Source organism: Schistocerca gregaria, chromosome 11 (genome assembly GCF_023897955.1).
Source record: "Schistocerca gregaria isolate iqSchGreg1 chromosome 11, iqSchGreg1.2, whole genome shotgun sequence".
Taxonomy (NCBI): domain Eukaryota; kingdom Metazoa; phylum Arthropoda; class Insecta; order Orthoptera; family Acrididae; genus Schistocerca; species Schistocerca gregaria.
The window spans coordinates 67,555,020-67,575,713 of record NC_064930.1 but is presented as its reverse complement, the minus strand read 5'-3'; the positions used below and the strand labels follow the sequence as shown (position 1 = coordinate 67,575,713).

The 20,694-nt window shown below is 46.0% G+C and overlaps 1 protein-coding gene across 1 annotated transcript in view; it reads right to left on the bottom strand.

Annotated features, from left to right (window-relative positions):
* The window catches only part of LOC126295112 (probable cytochrome P450 6a14), a 368,581-nt gene that overhangs the window by 50,894 nt on the left and 296,993 nt on the right, over nucleotides 1-20,694 (bottom strand). The window contains exon 4 of the mRNA XM_049987370.1: nucleotides 12,732-13,189. Within this exon, the coding sequence (XP_049843327.1) occupies nucleotides 12,732-13,189 (458 nt within the window). The remainder of the gene's footprint in view (nucleotides 1-12,731; nucleotides 13,190-20,694) is intronic.

The following is a 20,694-nucleotide window of genomic DNA, read 5'->3' as shown; positions in this document are numbered from 1 at the left end:
GAACTGACATGTGATTGCATTTTCACGCAATTTGGGTGCATAGATCCTGGGAAATCAGTACCCAGAACAACCACGCCTGGCCGTAATAACGGCCTCGATACGCCTGGGCATTGAGTCAAACAGAGCTCGGATGGCGTGTACAGGTACAGCTGCCCATGCAGCTCCAACATGATACCACAGTTCATCAAGAGTAGTGACTGGCGTATTGTGACGAGCCAGTTGCTCGGCCACCATTGACCAGACGTTTTCAATTGGTGAGAGATCTGGAGAATGTACTGACCAGGGCAGCAGTCGAACATTTTCTGTATCCAGAAAGGCCCGTACAGGACCTGCAACATGCGGTCGTGCATTATCCTGCAGAAATGTAGGGTTTCGCAGGGATCGAATGAAGGGTAGAGCCACGGGTCATAACACATCTGAAATCTAACGTCCACTGTTCAAAGTGCCGTAAATGCAAACAAGAGTTGACCGAGACGTGTAACCGATGGCACCGCATACCATCACGCCGGGTGATACGCCAGTGTGGCGGTGAGGAATACACGTTTCCAACGTACGTTCACCGCGATGTTGTCAAACACGGATGCGACCATCATGATGCTGTAAACAGAACCTAGATTAATCCGAAAAAATGTTTGCCATTCGTGCAGCCAGGTTCGTCGTCGAGTATACCATCGCAGGCGCTCCTGTCTGTGATGCAGCGTCAAGGGTAACCGCAGCCACGGTCTCCGAGCTGATAGTCCGTGCTGCTGCATACGTCGTCGAACTGTTCGTGCAGATGGTTGTTGTCTTGCAAACGTCCCCATCTGTTGACTCAGGGATCGAAACGTGGCTGCAAGATCCGTTACAGCCGTGCGGATAAGATGCCCGTCATCTCGACTGCTAATGATACGAGGTTGTTGGGATCCAGCACGGCGTTCCGTATTACCCTCCTGAACCCACCGATTCCATATTCTGATAACAGTCATTGGATCTCGACCAACGTGAGCAGCAATGTCGCGATACGATAAACCGCAATCGCGATAGGCTACAATCCAACGTTTATCAAAGTCAGAAACGTGATGGTACGCATTTCTCCTCCTTACACGAGGCATCACAACAACGTTTCACCAGGCAACGCCGGTCAACTCTGTTTGTGTATGAGAAATCGGTTGGAAACTTTCCTCGTGTCAGCACGTTGTAGGTGTCGCCACCGGTGCCAACCTTGCGTGAATGCTCTGAAACGCTAATCATTTGCATATCACAGCATCTTCTTCCTGTCGGTTAAATTTCGCGTCTGTAGCACGTCATCTTTGTGGTGTAGCAACTTTAATGGCAGTAGTGTAACATTTCGGTTGGATCATGTCACGAAGTTCTGACACAGCATTTTGGAATTACTACGTGTTGCCGTCATGTTCGTTCCACGGCTGATGAGTCTAAACCGGAAAGACCATCGCCAATTTATCTCTGATAAGCTTTTGGATCGCGCAAATGAGAAAGAGACGTTCCTTAAGAGAATCATAACTTGTGAAGAGACGTAGACCTAGGGTTATGAGACGAAAGTTCAGTCTTCGCAATGGGTCAGTAAAGATTCTGCAAGACCAAAAAAACCTCGTCAGGTCAGGTCAAATGTCAAAGCAATGCTGATAGTATTCTTTGAGTTTGAACGATTAGTTCATCATAAAATCGTACAACAGGGACGTCTGCGAGAAAATGTGAGAAGGAAACGGCCTGAAATGTGACCGTGATATATGCACTGTAAGATCACGTTTCTATGCACGGCGTTTGGGAACATACCGGCAGCACATGCCGTGACATGCATACCGATTTGTAAATTATTCAGAAGTTTGAATCTGTGTTAAACATGGGAGTTAGAATGCTTCAAATTTGGGTATTTACTGGTTATATTATTTTCTTGCATATATTGAGCGACATGTATGACAAAACGAACATATATATTAAAAATTCCTGGCAGATTAAAACTGTGTGCCAGGCCGAGACTCGAACTCGGGACCTTTGCCTTTCGCAGGCAAGCGCTCTACCAACTGAGTTACCCAAGCATGACTCACGCCCCGTCCTCACAGCTTTACTTCTGTCTCGGGCAGGCACGCAGTTTTAATCTATCAGGAAGTTTCACATCAGCACACACTCCGTTGCAGAGTGAAAATCTCATTCTGGAGACATATGTATTGTCACTGAAACTTTTTCTCCTTGCTTTTTGTGGTGTACAAATCCACTGTATGTGATTTCTGTAAGTGATGGAATATCCTAAGATCTCCTTCTATACTTGCGAATTGGTTTCCAGCGTTTTTTTATGTGTTTTGTAATGCCTGATTTTGAGAACTGGTTAGGTGTGTAACAGGGCTATAGAAGCCGATCAAAAACACACACACACACACACACACACACACACACACACACACACACACAAACAAACACAAACACTACATAATATACCGACCTAGTTATTTGCACCTGAAAATGAGAATATTTCCCGGAAAACGTCGTGCTATGCACGAAAAATCGTGACTGGTGCAGCGTTTTGTTATTTAACTCATAAATGAAGAAGTTGAGTTGCGCCGTTCTCATGTCACTGATGCAACCCTGCAATGACGTCAAGTGTAGCGGGTTGCCGATGATGGTGTCAGGCGTCCAGTGTTCGGAGAGATGGGTGCTTAAGCCTGGTTAACACGGGGGAACTGAGTACTGATGGGCAAAACCGACCTGTTGAATCTGATAATGGTATTTTAGTCCAGTTTAACTGGTATTTTTGGTTATAGCAGGTGTTTTTTTTAATTTTTTTTTACAAATAACCGAGTACAAAAACCGAAATATCAATTGTCTATAGCAACTGTGCCGCAATTTCTCGTTTCTAAATAAACGTTTCTTTAAAGCAAATTAATTTTATACGTAAAACTTGGGTTATTCTGAAATATTGTGTTATTGCAGAAAATGGGACCATTGCTTTCTTTAATAACAATGCCGACAGAAACCAGCAGTAAAGACATGGCATAAAAATTAGTACAGTACTGGTGAGACAATACTGCCGCTGTTGGCATGTGTCGTGGCTAAGGTACGCACGTGCGTGTCGTGTGCAAGGCTGCCCTCGCCTGGTCTATACGGTAGTTTCTTGTTGTCGTCACCGGGCATCCTTTGTATTGCAGAATGGTACGAACCCTAGACTGGAAATATTTTGACCAAGAGACGTAGCACTAAAGTACAAGGCTCCATTTGCCTTAAAAGATTACAGATTTGTCTGAAGAGGAAGGAAAATATGGTAAGAATGATAAATTAAAAACTTAACAAAAATCCATTCACAGTTGACAATAAAAACAGGCAGTAGCTGATCTGCTGCCGGTGTCTATATACCAGGTGATCAAAAAGTCAGTATAAATTTGAAAACTGAATAAATCACAGAATAATGTAGATAGAGAGGTACAAATTGACACACATGCTTGGAATGACATGAGGTTTTATTAAAACCAAAAAATACGACGTTCAAAAAATGTTCGACACATGGCGCTTCATTTGATCAGAATAGCCTATAATTAGCACCACAAAGTAAGACAAAGCAAAGATGATGATGTTGTTGTTGTTGTGGTCTTAAGTCCTGAGACTGGTTTGATGCAACTCTCCATGCTACTCTATCCTGTGCAAGCTTCATCGTCTCCCAGCCTACATCCTTCTGAATCTGCTTTCTGTACACATCTCTTGGTCTCCCTCTGCGATTTTTACGCTCCACGCTGGCCTCTAGTACTAAATTGGTGATCCCTTGATGCCTCAGAACATGTCCTACCAACCGATCCCTTCTTCTGGTCAAGTTGTGCCACAAACTTCTCTTCTCCCCAATCCTATACAATACTTTCTAATTAGTTATGTAATCTACCCATCTAATCTTCAGCATTATTCTGTAGCACCACATTTCGAAAGCTTCTATTCTCTTCTTGTCCAAACTATTTATCGTCCACGTTTCACTTCCATACATGGCCACATTCCATACTTTCAGAAACGACTTCCTGACACTTAAATCTATACTCGATGTTAATAGATTTCTCTTCTTCAGAAACGCTTTCCTTGCCATTGCCAGTCTACATTTTATATCCTCTCTACTTCGACCATCATCAGTTATTTTACTTCCTAAATAGCAAAACTCCTTTACTACTTTAAGTGTCTCGTTTCTTAATCTAATTCCCTCAGCATCACCTGAGTTAACTCGACTACATTCCATTATCTTCGTTTTGCTTTTGTTAATGTTCACCTTATATCCTCCTTTCAAGACACTGTCCATTCCGTTTAACTGCTCTTCCAAGTCCTTTCCTGTCTCTGACAGAATTACAATGTCTTCGGCGAACCTCAAAGTTTTTATTTCTTCTCCATGAATTTTAATACCGACTCCGAATTTTTCTTTTGCTTCCTTCACTGCTTGCTCAATATACAGATTGAATAACATCGGGAAGAGGCTACAACCCTGTCTCACTCCCTTCCCAACCACTGCTTCCCTTTCATGCCCCTCGACTCTTACAACTACCATCTGGTTTCTGTACAAATTGTAAATAGCCTCATGCTCCCTGTATTTTACTCCTGCCACCTTCAAAATTTATAAGAGAGTATTCCAGTTAACATTGTCAAAAGCTTTCTCCAAGTCTACAAATGCAAGAAACGTAGGTTTGCCTTTTCTTAATCTTTCTTCTAAGATAAGTCGTAGGGTCAGTATTGCCTCACGTGTTCCAACATTTCTACGGAATCCAAACTGATCTTCCCCGAGGTCGGCTTCTACAAGTTTTTCCATTCTCCTGTAAAGAATTCACGTTAGTATTTTGCAGCTGTGACTTATTAAACTGGTAGTTTGGTAGTTTTCACATCCGTCAACACCTGCTTTCTTTGGGATTGGAATTATTATATTCTTCTTGAAGTCTGAGGATATTTCGCCTATCTCGTACATCTTGCTCACCAGCTGGTAGAGTTTTGTCAGGACTGGCTCTTCCAAGGCCGTCAGTAGTTCTAATGGAATGTTGTCTACTCCCGGGTCCTTGTTTCGACTCAGGTCTTTCAGTACTCTGTCAAATTCTTCACGCAGTATCTTATCTCCCATTTCGTCTTCATCTACATCCTGTTCCATTTCCATAATATTGTCCTCAAGTACATCGCCTTTGTATAAACCCTCTATATACTCCTTCAATCTTTCCGCATTCCCTTCTTTGCTTAGAACTGGGTTTCCATCTGAGCTCTTGATGTTCATACAAGGGGCTCTCTTTTCTCCAAAGGTCGCTTTAATTTTCCTGTAGGCAGTATCTATCTTACCCCTAGTGAGATAAGCTACTACATCCTTACATTTGTCCTCTAGCCATCCCTGCTTAGCTATTTTGCACTTCCTGTCGATCTCATTTTTTAGACGTTTGTATTCCTTTTTGCCTACTTCATTTACCACATTTTTATATTTTCTCCTTTCATCAATTAAATTCAATATTTCTTCTGTTACCCAAGGATTTCTACTAGCCCTCGTCTTTTTACCTACTTTGCTGCCTTCACTACTTCATCCCTCAAAGCTACCCATTCTTCTTCTACTGTATTTCTTTCCTCCATTCCTGTCAATTGTCCCCTTATGCTCTTCCTGAAACTCTCTACGACATCTCGTTCTTTCAGTTTATGCAGGTCCCATCTCCTTAAATTAGCACCTTTTTGTAGTTTCTTCAGTTTTAATCTACAGTTCATAACCAATAGATTGTGGTCAGAGTCCACATCTGCCCCTGGAAATGTCTTACAATTTAAAACCTGATTCCTAAATCTCTGTCTTACCATTATATAATCTATCTGATACCTTTTAGTATCTCCAGGATTCTTCCACGTATACAACCTTCTTTTATTATTCTTGAACCAAGTGTTAGCTATGATTAAGTTATGCTCTGTGCAAAATTCTACCAGACGGCCTCCTCTTTCATTTCTTAGCCCTAATCCATAATCACCTACTATATTTCCTTCTCTCCCTTTTCCTACTGACGAATTCCAGTCACCCATGACTATTAAATTTTCGTCTCCCTTCACTACCTGAATAATCTCTTGTATCTCATCATACATTTCATCAATTTCTTCACCATCTGCAGAGCTAGTAGGCATGGGCTTTGTGTCTATCTTGGCCACAATAATGCGTTCACTATGCTGTTTGTAGTAGCTTACCCGCACTCCTATTTTTTAATCATCATTAAACCTACTCCTGCGTTACCCCTATTTGATTTTGTGTTTATAACCCTGTATTCACCTGACCAAAAGTCTTGTTCCTCCTGCCACCGAACTTCACTAATTCCCACTATATCTAACTTTAACCTATCCAGTTCCCTTTTTAAATTTTCTAACCTACCTGCCCGATTAAGGGATCTGACATTCCACTCTCCGTAGAACGCCGTTTTTCTTTCTCCTGATAACGACATCCTCCTGAGTAGTCCCCGCCCGGAGATCCGAATGGGGGACTATTTTACCTCCGGAATATTTTACCCAAGAGGACGCCATCATCATTAACCATACAGTAAATCTCCACGCCCTCGGGAAAAATTACGGCTGTAGTTTCCCCTTGCTTTCAGCCGTTCGCAGTACCAGCACAGCAAGGCCGTTTTGGTTATTGTTACAAGGCCAGATTAGTCAATCATCCAGACTGTTGCCGCTGCAACTACTGAAAAGGCTGCTGCCCCTCTTCAGGAACCACACGTTTGTCTGGCTTCTCAACAGATACCCCTCCGTTGTGGTTGCATCTACGGTACGGCCATCTGTATCGGTGAGGCACACAAGCCTCCCCACCAACGGCAAGGTCCATGGTTCATGGGGGGGGGGGGGAGGGGAGATGATGTTCTTTACAGGAAATGCTCAATATGTCCACCATCATTCCTCAACAATAGCTGTAGTCGAGGAATAATGTTGTGAGTAGCACTGTAAAGCATGTCCGGAGTTACGGTGAGGCATTGGCGTCGGATGTTGTCTTTCAGCATCTCTAGAGACGTCGGTCGATCACGATACACTTGCGACTTCCGGTAACCCCAAAGCCAATAATCGCACGGACTGAGGTCTGGGGACCTGGGAGGCCAAGCATGACGAAAGTGGCGGCTGAGTACACGATCATCACCACACGACGCGCGCAACAGATCTTTCACGCGTCTAGCAATATGGGGTGTTCTTTTTTTTTGTTCCAATGAAACCCCACGTCATTCCAAGCATGTGTGTCAATTTTTACCTCTCTATCTACATTATTCCGTGGTTTATTAAGTTTTCAAATTTATACTGACTATTTGTTCAACCGGTAATATCCCTTTATCTATTTGTAGCCCTCGAAAACGGACAAATGAACACGAAAAATAGATTTCTCGAACCGTAGCTTTCAGTCTAACATTAACTATTCATAATGGCCGAAGATCGATATGATTCCGGTGACAACATGATTTTTAAGCAGAGTTTCAAGAATCAATAAGAGAATACTGGTGATCTGTACTTTTCAACCACTTACTATCACTTTTCGAGAATAGCAACGAACGGTGGACGGAGGAAGTTTTCTTTTATTTGCCTGTTTAATATTTTGATTCTATGTGTCTCTGAACTGAGAAACAATTTTTCAATCTTTGTTCGACTTCTGCGTTTATTAGAGAACATAACAGGAACAAGAAAACAAAAACCACTTACTTCAGAAACCGGTTATTTTGAGCGGTTTTTAACAGCCAACTTAAACTGACATGGAAAGAAACCGACATAACGGAAAACTGGCTGGTTCATCGACAGCTTCCATCACTAACACTGAGTCGCGAAACTTGAGGCATGACTGCGAAACTAGTTTCGTAAATGGCTTTCTAGAAGGCGACGTGAACGTGCAGTTCTGTTTCGACATTTTGTGAGTACCGAAGCTCAATTTTTGTCTCTGAAATTAAATTGATAAGACTGAGAAATTCGCTTCTGTGATAGAAATACACTCCTGGAAATTGAAATAAGAACACCGTGAATTCATTGTCCCAGGAAGGGGAAACTTTATTGACACATTCCTGGGGTCAGATACATCACATGATCACACTGACAGAACCACAGGCACATAGACACAGGCAACAGAGCATGCACAATGTCGGCACTAGTACAGTGTATATCCACCTTTCGCATCAATGCAGGCTGCTATTCTCCCATGGAGACGATCGTAGAGATGCTGGATGCAGTCCTGTGGAACGGCTTGCCATGCCATTTCCACCTGGCGCCTCAGTTGGACCAGCGTTCGTGCTGGACGTGCAGACCGCGTGAGACGACGCTTCATCCAGTCCCAAACATGCTCAATGGGGGACAGATCCGGAGATCTTGCTGGCCAGGGTAGTTGACTTACACCTTCTAGAGCACGTTGGGTGGCACGGGATACATGCGGACGTGCATTGTCCTGTTGGAACAGCAAGTTCCCTTGCCGGTCTAGGAATGGTAGAACGATGCGTTCGATGACGGTTTGGATGTATCGTGCACTATTCAGTGTCCCCTCGACGATCACCAGAGGTGTACGGCCAGTGTAGGAGATCGCTCCCCACACCACGATGCCGGGTGTTGGCCCAGTGTGCCTCGGTCGTATGCAGTCCTGATTGTGGCGCTCACCTGCACGGCGCCAAACACGCATACGACCATCATTGCCACCGAGGCAGAAGCGACTCTCATCGCTGAAGACGACACGTCTCCATTCGTCCCTCCATTCACGCCTGTCGCGACACCACTGGAGGCGGACTGCACGATGTTGGGGCGTGAGCGGAAGACGGCCTAACGGTGTGCGGGACCGTAGCCCAGCTTCATGGAGACGTTTGCGAATGGTCCTCGCCGATACCCCAGGAGCAACAGTGTCCCTAATTTGCTGGGAAGTGGCGGTGCGGTCCCCTACGGCACTGCGTAGGATCCTACGGTCTTGGCGTGCATCCGTGCGTCGCTGCGGTCCGGTCCCAGGTCGACGGGCACGTGCACCTTCCGCCGACCACTGGCGACAACATCGATGTATTGTGGAGACCTCACGCCCCACGTGTTGAGCAATTCGGCGGTACGTCCACCCGGCCTCCCGCATGCCCACTATACGCCCTCGCCCAAAGTCCGTCAACTGCACATACGGTTCACGTCCACGCTGTCGCGGCATGCTACCAGTGTTAAAGACTGCGATGGAGCTCCGTATGCCACGGCAAACTGGCTGACACTGACGGCGGCGGTGCACAAATGCTGCGCAGCTAGCGCCATTCGACGGCCAACACCGCGGTTCCTGGTGTGTCCGCTGTGCCGTGCGTGTGATCATTGCTTGTACAGCCCTCTCGCAGTGTCCGGAGCAAGTATGGTGGGTCTGACACACCGGTGTCAATGTGTTCTTTTTTCCATTTCCAGGAGTGTATTTTCTTTCTTTATGTGTGAGGAATGTTTCCTGAAAGTTTGGCCGTACCTTTTTGTAACACCCTGTATAATATCAATACACAGGTATATCGATATTCTACCCAAAAATGTCGGCGGTATTTTTCACGAAAGCGGTTCTAGGCGCTTCAGTCCGTAACCGCGCTGCTCCTACGGTCCGACTCCTGCCTCGGGCATGGATGTGTGTGCTGTCCTCAGGTTAGTTAGGTTTAACTAGTTCTAAGTTCTAGGGGACTGACGACTTGAGATGTTGAGTCGCATTTGAACCATTTTTGATGACTCCGAATGGACGCAACCATAGCCAGAGGTGGTTGTTCTGGGTACTGATTTCTCAGGATCTATGCACGCAAATAGCGTGAAAATGTAATCACATGTCAGTTCTAGTATAATATATTTGTCCAATGAATACCCGTGTATCATCTTCATTTCTTCTTGATGTAGGAAGTTTAATGGCCCGTAGTGTAAATCAAGAAAGTGGTAGCCAAGATCACAGGAATTCTTTTTATTCCATGATTACCGATAGCGGCGAAACTAAAGCCGCCATCATGAGGATTTAGGGAGGACATAAAACACTGTAAAAGTGGGCTGGGATTCCACTTATATAACATGTATACATATAAATTTAGCTGCAGATATGCCATATTTGTTTACCAATGTGGTAGTATACATGTGATGTGTTACGACAGTGAAAGGAACCTGCGACCACTGGAGGCAGTGCCACAAGTTGTTCCAAAAATCGTAACACAACACACACACAAATGTAACACTAACTGATGTAAACCCACCCGATGATGGCGGTTTAAACCTTCGAAACGCGTCTGGAAATAAATAAAACAGTTACTGGCAACAGTAAACTTGTTGTTTATTTAATGTCAGTAGCAGTCACGGTAATGGCTAACGTAAAAATGTTCGCATTTGAAGATATAGGCAGTCATTTTTCGCCATACACCGTATGGTGGATTGCGGAGTATGTACAGGGTGTTTCAAAAGTGACCGGTATATTTGAAACGGCAATAAAAACTAAACGGGCAGCGATAGAAATACACCGTTTGTTGCAATATGCTTGGGACAACAGTACATTTTCAGGAGGACAAACTTTCGAAATTACAGTAGTTACAATTATCAACAACAGATGGCGCTGCAAGTGATGGGAAAGATATAGAAGACAACGCAGTCTGTGAGTGGGCCATTCTGTACGTCGTCTTTCTGCTGTAAGCGTGTGCTGTTCACAACGTGCAAGTGTTCTGTGGACAACATGGTTTATTCCTTAGAACAGAGGATTTTTCTGGTGTTGGAATTCCACCGCCTAGAACACAGTGTTGTTGCAACAAGACCAAGTTTCCATCGGAGGTTTAATGTAACCAAAGGACCGAAAAGCGATACAATAAAGGATCTGTTTGAAAAATTTCAACGGACTGGGAACGTGACGGATGAACGTGCCGGAAAGGTAGGGCGACCGCGTACGGCAACCACAGAGGGCAACGCGCAGCTAGTGCAGCAGGTGATCCGACAGCGGCCTCGGGTTTCCGTTCGCCATGTTGCAGCTGCGGTCCAAATGACGCCAACGTCCACGTATCGTCTCATGCGCCAGAGTTTACACCTCTATCCATACAAAATCCAAATGCGGCAACCACTCAGCGCCGCTACCATTGCTGCACGAGAAACATTCGCTAACGATATAGTGCACAGGATTGATGACGGCGATATGCATGTGGGCAGCATTTGGTTTACTGACGAAGCTTATTTTTACCTGGACGGCTTCGTCAATAAACAGAACTGGCGCACATGGGGAACCGAAAAGCCCCATGTTGCAGTCCCATCGTCCCTGCATCCTCAAAAAGTACTGGTCTGGGCCGCCATTTCTTCCAAAGGAATCATTGGCCCATTTTCCAGATCCGAAACGATTACTGCATCACGCTATCTGGACATTCTTCGTCAATTTGTGCCGGTACAAACTGCCTTAGACGACACTGCGAACACATCGTGGTTTATGCAAGATGGTGCCTGGCCACATCGCACGGCCGACGTCTTTAATTTCCTGAATGAATATTTCGATGATCGAGTGATTGCTTCGGGCTATCCGAAACATACAGGAGGCGGCCAGACATGAACCCCTGTGACTTCTTTCTGTGGGGACACTTGAAGGACCAGGTGTACCGCCAGAATCCAGAAACAATGGAACAGTTGAAGCAGTACATGTCATGTGCATGTGAAGGCATTCCGCCAGACACGTTGTCAACGGTTTCGGGTACTTTCATTCAGAGACTAACCATATTATTGCTATGCATGGTGGATATGTGGAAAGTATCGGACTGTAGAGTTTCCCAGACCGCAGCGCCATCTGTTGTTGACAATTGTAACTACTGTAAATTCGAAAGTTTGTCCGCCTGAAAATGTACTGTTGTCCCAAGCATATTGCAGCAAACGGTGTATTGCTATCGCTGCTCGTTTAGTTTGTATTGCCGTTTCAAATATACCGGTCATTTTTGAAACACCCTGTATGATGTTCTGAGGAAAGTTTTCCTCGACCGTAGTCGTCGTGGATAGAGTTGTTGCCCATGCATGGGATGCGTTTTTTCCTGCTCCGGTTTCGCTCTTTCCCTGTTTGCTGCTGTTTCTCTTCGAACAGGAGGTAGTGCAATTCCTGCAAGGTAATAGAGCCGTTTGACTGGTGCTGACTTCAGACAGCCTATTATAATCCTACATGTGTCGTTTAGGGCAATATCCACCTGTTTGGCATGTGTTGACTTACATACGTTTTTCGTGTTAGCTGCATTGTGCTGCCACCTACTGCCAGGGACTCCATATCAGCGACCTCAGCAGTCATTAGACATCGTGAGAGAGCAGAATGGGGCGCTCCGCGGAACTCACGGACTTCGAACGTGGTCAGGTGACTGGGTGTCACTTGTGTCATACGTCTGTATGAGAAGGTTTCCACACTCCCAAACAACAACAATTGAACAGCTGAAGCAGTACGTCTCATCTGCATGTGAAGCCATTCCGCCAGACACGTTGTCAAAGGTTTAGGGTAATTTCATTCAGAGACTACGCCATATTATTGCTACGCACGGTGGATATGTGGAAAATATCGTAGTATAGAGTTTCCCTGACCGCAGCGCCATCTGTTGTTAACATACTACTGTAATTTCGAAAGTTTGTCCGCCTGAAAATGTAGTGTTGTCCCAAGCATATTGCAGCAAACGGTGTATTGCTATCGCTGCTCGTTTAGTTTGTATTGCCGTTTCAGATGTACCGGTCGTTCTTGAAACAGCCTGTATGTAGACGTATTGAGCAGTGTTTAAGAAGGGTAGTAGGAGTAATCCATCGAGCAGTGAGATTGACGGTGTGGGGCGCAGCTTCCCGGGACAGACCTGAGCACGGCCGAGGGCGTCGGCCGGATGACGCGCCGCGCCATGACGCCGAAGCGCTGCGAGGAGTCGACGTCGGCGTCGGCGTCGGCGGCGCCCCGCCCCCGCAGGGAGCCGAAGTCGAGTGCGAAGGCGACGCGGCCGATGACGTCGGTGGCGTAGTGGGCGGCCAGCTCCCTGGCCTCCAGGTCCGCCGACCCGGCGCCGGACTCCAGAGCCTGGCGGCGCAGGGCGGCGGCGAGGGCGGCGGCGCAGTGGGCCACGGCGGGGGCGGCGGCGGCCACGCGGCCCGGCGAGAAGGGCGGCGCCAGCTTGCGGCGCAGCGCCGCCCACGCGGGCCCGTCCATGGTGAGCAGGTGGGCGGCGAGCGGGTCGCCGCGCGCGTCCCAGGGCACGCCGCGCGACGAGAAGCTCACGAAGTCGGGGCCCAGCAGCCGGCGCGCCAGCGCCGGGTCCCGCACCTGGAGAAGGAGAAAAAAAATTGTTCGGACCTGTGTCCAATCTTAAGGCACTTCACTGCTAAGGTCATCAGTCCCCACAACCTAAGGACGAACACACACACACCCATGCCCGAGGGAGGACTCGAACCTCCGCCGGGACCAGCCGCACACAGGATGTCTACATCGACAAGGAAAAATAATTGCCGGCCGGAATGGCCGTGCGGTTCTGGCACTCCAGTCCGGAGCTGTGGGACTGCAACGCAGCCAGCTCTTTATTCGCTTGATACGGGCAAGTCTTCAGGTCCAGATTGTATACTGATTAGGTTCCTGTCAGATTACGCTGATACAATAGCTCCCTACTTAGCAATCATATACAACCGCTCGCTCACCGATAGATCCGTACATGCAGACTGGAAAATTGCGCAGGTCGCACCAGTGTTTAAGAAGGGTAGTAGGAGTAATCCATCTAACTACAGACGTATATCATTGACGTCGGTTTGCAGTAGGGTTATGGAGCATATACTGTATTCAAACATTATGAATCACCTCGAAGGGAACGATCTATTGATACGTAATCAGCATTGTTTCAGAAAACGTCTTTCTCGTGCAATGCAGCTAGCTCTTTATTTGCACGAAGTAATGGCCGCTATCGACAGGGGATCTCAAGTTGATTCCGTATTTCTAGATTTCCTAGATTTCCGGAAAGCTTTTGACACCGTTCCTCACAAGCGAATTCTAATCAAGCTGCGGGGCTATGGGGTATCGTCTCAGTTGTGCGACTGGATTCGTGATTTCCTGTCAGGAAGGTCGCTGTTCGTAGTAATAGACGGCAAATCATCCAGTAAAACTGAAGTGATATCAGGTGTTCCCCAGGGAAGCGTCCTCGGACCTCTGCTGTTCCTGATCTATATAAATGACCTGGGTGACAATCTGAGCAGTTCTCTTAGGTTGTTCGCAGATGATGCTGTAATTTACCGTCTAGTAAGGTCATCCGAAGACCAGTATCACTTGCAAAGCGATCTAGAAAAGATTGCTGTATGGTGTGTCAGGTGGCAGTTGACGCGAAATAACGAAAAGTGTTAGGTGATCCACACGAGTTCCAAAAGAAATCCGTTGGAATTCGATTACTCGATAAATAGTACAATTCTCAAGGCTGTCAATTCAACTAAGTACCTGGGTGTTAAAATTACGAACAACTTCAGTTGGAAGGACCACATAGATAATATTGTTGGGAAGGTGAGCCAAAGGTTGCGTTTCATTGGCAGGACACTTAGAAGATGCAACAAGTCCACTAAAGAGACAGCTTACACTACACTCGTTCGTCCTCTGTTAGAATATTGCTGTGCGGTGTGGGATCCTTACCAGGTGGGATTGACGCAGGACATCGAAAGGGTGCAAAAAAGGGCAGCTCGTTTTGTATTATCACGTTATAGGGGAGAGAGTGTGGCAGATATGATACACGAGTTGGGATGGAAGTCATTACAGCATAGACGTTTTTCGTCGCGGCGAGACCTTTTTACGAAATTTCAGTCACCAACTTTCTCTTCCGGATGCAAAAAAAATTTAGTTGAGCCCAACCTACATAGGTAGGAATGATCATCAAAATAAAATAAGAGAAATCAGAGCTCGAACAGAAAGGTTTAGGTGTTCGTTCTTCCCGCGCGCTATTCGGGAGATAGTGTGATTGTGGTTCGATGAACCCTCTGCCAAGCACTTAAATGTGAATTGCAGAGTAGTCATGTAGATGTAGACCGCTACGGTCGCCGGTTCGAATCCTGCCTCGGCCTTGGATGTGTGTGATGTCCTTAGGTTAGTTAGGTTTAAGTAGTTCTAAGTTCTAGGGGACTGATGACCACACATGTTGAGTCCCATAGTGCTCAGAGCCATTTGAACCATTTTTTGAAAAATAATTCCCGGGTTTTTCCCTGATTTCCCGGTTGAACATACACTTTCTCCCGGGTGAAAATACGCCTTTTCCGTGTTAAGTGACAGTATACTTTTCCTCGTCACTTATCAAACTTTTTTTTTTATTTTACACTCGTATTGACCAACTAGGGTAACGTTAACAACTTCAGTTCCTCCTCTTCCTTTGTTGCTGTTTCCTATTTTTCCAGTATTCCCTCATTTTCTCCCCATGAAGTCTCTTCCTTTCTTCTGTACATGTTTTTGCCGATTTTTTTATTTCTTCCGCTCTGAAAGCCTTCCAAATTTAGTATTTTGTTTTTAAAACGGTTTCTTTCTGCTATTTCTGATTCTTTGATGTTGTTTCTTTCAAGATCTTTTCTTACTTCTGTAATCCATTCTATTGTCGATTTCTTCTTCCAGAAATATAGGAGTATTTGTTTTGCTAGTCTACTTCCATACATTCGGTAGAGATGTCCTAAAAAGGTTGATCTTCGTTTGGCTATTACTTCAGATATTTTCACTATATTTTTGTATATCTCCTCATTACTTCTTACTTTCCAACCATGTGCAGTTTTTATTGAACCCATTATTTTTCTAATAATCCTTCTCTCCAATACCTCTACTTTGTCCATCTTATAGTTCATCGTTAGGCATTCAGATCCATATAAACATTCTGGTCATACCACTGTGGTGTAGTGTTTTAGTTTGGTTTTTCTAGATGTACATTTCTTGTTGTAAATATTTTTGGTCAAACCATATGCTCTTTCCATTTGGTTAATTCTTGCATCTATTGTAGGTTTTTCTAGTCCATTCTCTTGTATAGTTTCTCCAAGATATTTAAATTTATTTACTCGCTCTATTTTACATATTTGTGTTTCTATGTATTTTGGTGCATTTTTTATATTTGTCATGAATTTTGTTTTTTCAGCTGAAATTTTGAGACCTGCTCTGTTTGCTAATTTTTCCTTTTATGGTTTATGCTTTTATACACGAGCGTAGTATTTCCTGAGCACTTTAGAAAATGAACCTCAGCGGAAAAAAACACGTTTTGGAAAGATCTTTGATGTGCAGCAACATATACACTGCATATTTCCGTGTTACGAAGGTATAAATTCGAATTCCACCAAACACCGCATGTCACTTTCCGAAGCATTGAAATCGAGATTGCGATTCGCTGTTGTAAGCCAGTCACAGCTCATGTCACCTTATCTCCCCAGCTGATGACAGCATTTCACACGTGGTGCAGTCAGCCAATAGCAAGATCACTCTTAAGCAGCGCGAACACATAAATAAGAAAAGTTAATCGTTTAAATTAATGTACAATTGTTGCTACAAGAAAAGAAAAGCTATCACATATAATATTGGTCTCTAAGATCGATAAGCTGCAAAAGAAGCTAAGCTTCCACATATATTGTTGATATTTTTTGCGCGTCATACATCACATGAATGTGCCGGTAAAATTTGTTAATATCGACATAAATGTCTGATCTTCTGGGCTCGAAATTCTTCATATAGTCGTCCCCAAAGAGAAGATTTTTAAATGAGAGTCAAACGCTCTGCGATTTAAGAAATTCGTCTTATACTCTCCCACAAAGTTTATCATACATAAAAGAAAATTTACTTTGAAAGTAACGCTTTTCAAAGCAATATTCGCAAAAATTTTCCCCTGACCTATTACAAAGGTGCGTTTCAGCCGTTGCCACAGAGCAGCAGATAACAGGCGTCACTGCACTTGCGCAGCTACGATGGAAGCCTTTGACACACTTTGCTGTCGGCAGACGCTTTTATGAGCACTGTGTTTTGTTGTTGTATATGGCGCATTTCGTTTTTTCCTGTCGTTCATGTTTTGTTGCTGCAGTATTATTCTGCAGAAGAGGGATGCAATAAATTTTTCTGTTGGAGTACTCGTTCTTACTAGTCAAAATCACAAAAATTTAACTGAAAACTAAAACAATGAAAAATTCCCGGAACTCAAAAACATTCCCGTGTTTTCCCCGGTTTTCTCCCGGATGAAAAAATTTCCTGGTTTTTCCCGGATTTCCCGGGTCGTAGGCACCCTGGCACAGCCAATGACTGCAGCGCCTCACACCGCTCGGCTAATCCCGCGCGGCACCGCACCAGACAAACGTACAGTACAACACGATAAAGCTCAGCACACAGTAAGAATGCAAAGTGCGCGACCACTGCCTGCTGAAAAGGTGAAGCACCCATAAGTCACGGTCGGATCTCAATGTACCTTCATACAAGTACACGACATCTGTGGGTTTCTAAATGTACGGGACCTGTACAGAAAACTGGAATAGATATCAATATAAACACATTTCCGCCATGTTTATTGCTCACCACACATAGCATGTTGTACCACCATACAGCGAGACCTTCAGAGGTGGTGGTCCAGATTGCTGCACACACCGGTACCTCTAATACGTCGTCTTGCACTGATGCATGCCTGTATTCGTCGTGGCATACTATACACAAGTTCATCACGGCACTGTTGGTCCAGATTGTCCCGCTCCTCAACGGCGACTCGGCGTAGATTCCTCTAAATGGGTGGTGGGTCACGTCGTCCAAAAAGAGCCCTTTTCAGTCTATCACACGCATGTTCGATAGGGTTCATGTCTGGAGAACATGCTGGCCACTGTAGTCGAGCGATGTCGTTATCCCGAAGGAAGTCATTCACAAGATGTGCACGATGTGGGCACGAATTGTCGTCCACGAAGACGAATGACTCGCCAATATGCTGCCGATAAGGTTGCACTATCGGTCGCGGGATGTTATTCGCATATCGTACAGCCGATACAGCGCCTTTCGTGACCACCAGCGGCGTACGTAGGCCCCACATAATTCCACCCCAAAACAGCAGGGAACCTCCGCTTTGCTGCACTCGCTGGACAGTGTGTCTAAGGCGTTGAGCCTGACCGGGTTGCCTCCAAACACGTCTCCGACGATTGTCTGTTTGAAGGCAAATGCGACACTCATCGGTGAAGAGAATGTCATGCCAATCCTGAGTGGTCCATTTGGCATGTTGTTGGGACCATCTGGTAAAGCACTGCATGGTGTCAGGGTTACAAAGGTGGAATAGCCATGGACGTCGGCAGTGAAGTTACGCATCTTGCAGCCAATTGCGCAGAGTTTGAGTCGTAACACGACGTTCTGTGGCTGCACGAAAAGCATTATTCAACATGGTGGCGTTGCTGTCAGGGTTCCTCCGAGCCGTAATCCGTAGGTAGCGGCCATCCACTGCAGTAGTAGCCCTCGGGCGGCCTGAGCGAGGCATGTCATCGACAGTTCCTGTCTCTCTGTATCTCCTCCATGTCCGAACAACATCGCTATAGTTGACCCCGAGAGTCTATAGTGTCCCTTTCCATATACACTCCTGGAAATGGAAAAAAGAACACATTGACACCGGTGTGTCAGACCCACCATACTTGCTCCGGACACTGCGAGAGGGCTGTACAAGCAATGATCACACGCACGGCACAGCGGACACACCAGGAACCGCGGTGTTGGCCGTCGAATGACGCTAGCTGCGCAGCATTTGTGCACCGCCGCCGTCAGTGTCAGCCAGTTTGCCGTGGCATACGGAGCTCCGTCGCAGTCTTTAACACTGGTAGCATGCCGCGACAGCGTGGACGTGAACCGTATGTGCAGTTGACGGACTTTGAGCGAGGGCGTATAGTGGGCATGCGGGAGGCCGGGTGGACGTACCGCCGAATTGCTCAACACGTGGGGCGTGAGGTCTCCACAGTACATCGATGTTGTCGCCAGTGGTCGGCGGAAGGTGCACGTGCCCGTCGACCTGGGACCGGACCGCAGCGACGCACGGATGCACGCCAAGACCGTAGGATCCTACGCAGTGCCGTAGGGGACCGCACCGCCACTTTCCAGCAAATTAGGGACACTGTTGCTCCTGGGGTATCGGCGAGGACCATTCGCAACCGTCTCCATGAAGCTGGGCTACGGTCCCGCACACCGTTAGGCCGTCTTCCGCTCACGCCCCAACATCGTGCAGCCCGCCTCCAGTAGTGTCGCGACAGGCGTGAATGGAGGGACGAATGGAGACGTGTCGTCTTCAGCGATGAGAGTCGCTTCTGCCTCGGTGCCAATGATGGTCGTATGCGTGTTTGGCGCCGTGCAGGTGAGCGCCACAATCAGGACTGCATACGACCGAGGTACACAGGGCCAACACCCGGTATCATGGTGTGGGGAGCGATCTCCAACACTGGCCGTACTCCTCTGGTGATCGTCGAGGGGACACTGAATAGTGCACGGTACATCCAAACCGTCATCGAACCCATCGTTCTACCATTCCTAGACCGGCAAGGGAACTTTTCCAACAGGACAATGCACGTCCGCATGTATCCCGTGCGACCCAATGTGCTCTGGAAGGTGTAAGTCAACTACCCAGGCCAGCAAGATCTCCGGATCTGTCCCCCATTGAGCATGTTTGGGACTGGATGAAGCGTCGTCTCACGCGGTCTGCACGTCCAGCACGAACGCTGGTCCAACTGAGGCGCCAGGTAGAAATGGCGTGGCAAGCCGTTCCACAGGACTACATCCAGCATCTCTACGATCGTCTCCATGGGAGAATAGCAGCCTGCATTGCTGCGAAAGGTGGATATACAGTGTACTAGTGCCGACATTGTGCATGCTCTGTTGCCTGTGTCTATGTGCCTGTGGTTCTGTCAGTGTGATCATGTGATGTATCTGACCCCAGGAATGTGTCAATAGAGTTTCCCCTTCCTGGGACAATGAATTCACGGTGTTCGTATTTCAATTTCCAGGAGTTTATTTGACATGAACAACATAAATAACGACAAAAGAACTATACATGCGTAATGTTGTGTGAACTTTAATGCCTAATTGTGATACGGACAAAGTGACGAAATAACTTTAAAGACAATTTATCGTTTCTGATAATAGAAAAAAGACATTATTCTCCGTGATATAAGACCATATGTGTAAACTAAAGAACTGAACACTATAATCGTTGTGCGGCGGTGCTGTTCTTTCCGTCCCTTTACGACGAACCTGCACCTACCTGTGAACATTGCCTCAGCAGATCATCAGTAGGGAAGCCGAGTGAAACCTACTGTACTTCGACGTGAACCAGGCTGCAATTAAAGTCACTAATTCGGGAGAAACACGAAATGAAAGGTTGGAAATTTTGTCCTAAATTACTATATTTTGAAACTTAGGTGAACAAGTATCACTGCCAAGCCCGTGCTAGTCTTAACACAGTCACTCACAATCCCTTTAACTCACGTTATCAAGTTTATGGTGTTCCATTTCCCCAAAACGTAATAGCTACAAAAATACTGATCGTTTTTTATTGATAATACTTGGCAAATATTAAGTCTGTCGGTACCAAATGCAGTCACAGTTTTTAGCCACCCACCTGCTCAATACGCCACGCGGAATACATATCTTTTCTCGTCACAAAATTCACTTAAAAATTCTGAAATTTCTACACGCCCATTGGGATAGTTATGCCGTCACTTTACCACACTTTTGATGTATGAAACACTGCACGATCCGGCAACTTATCATTTCCATCGGAACTACAACTACACACGTCCGATCTCTCCCTTTCTCTAGAATACTCTAAGTCTTCTCTGCCA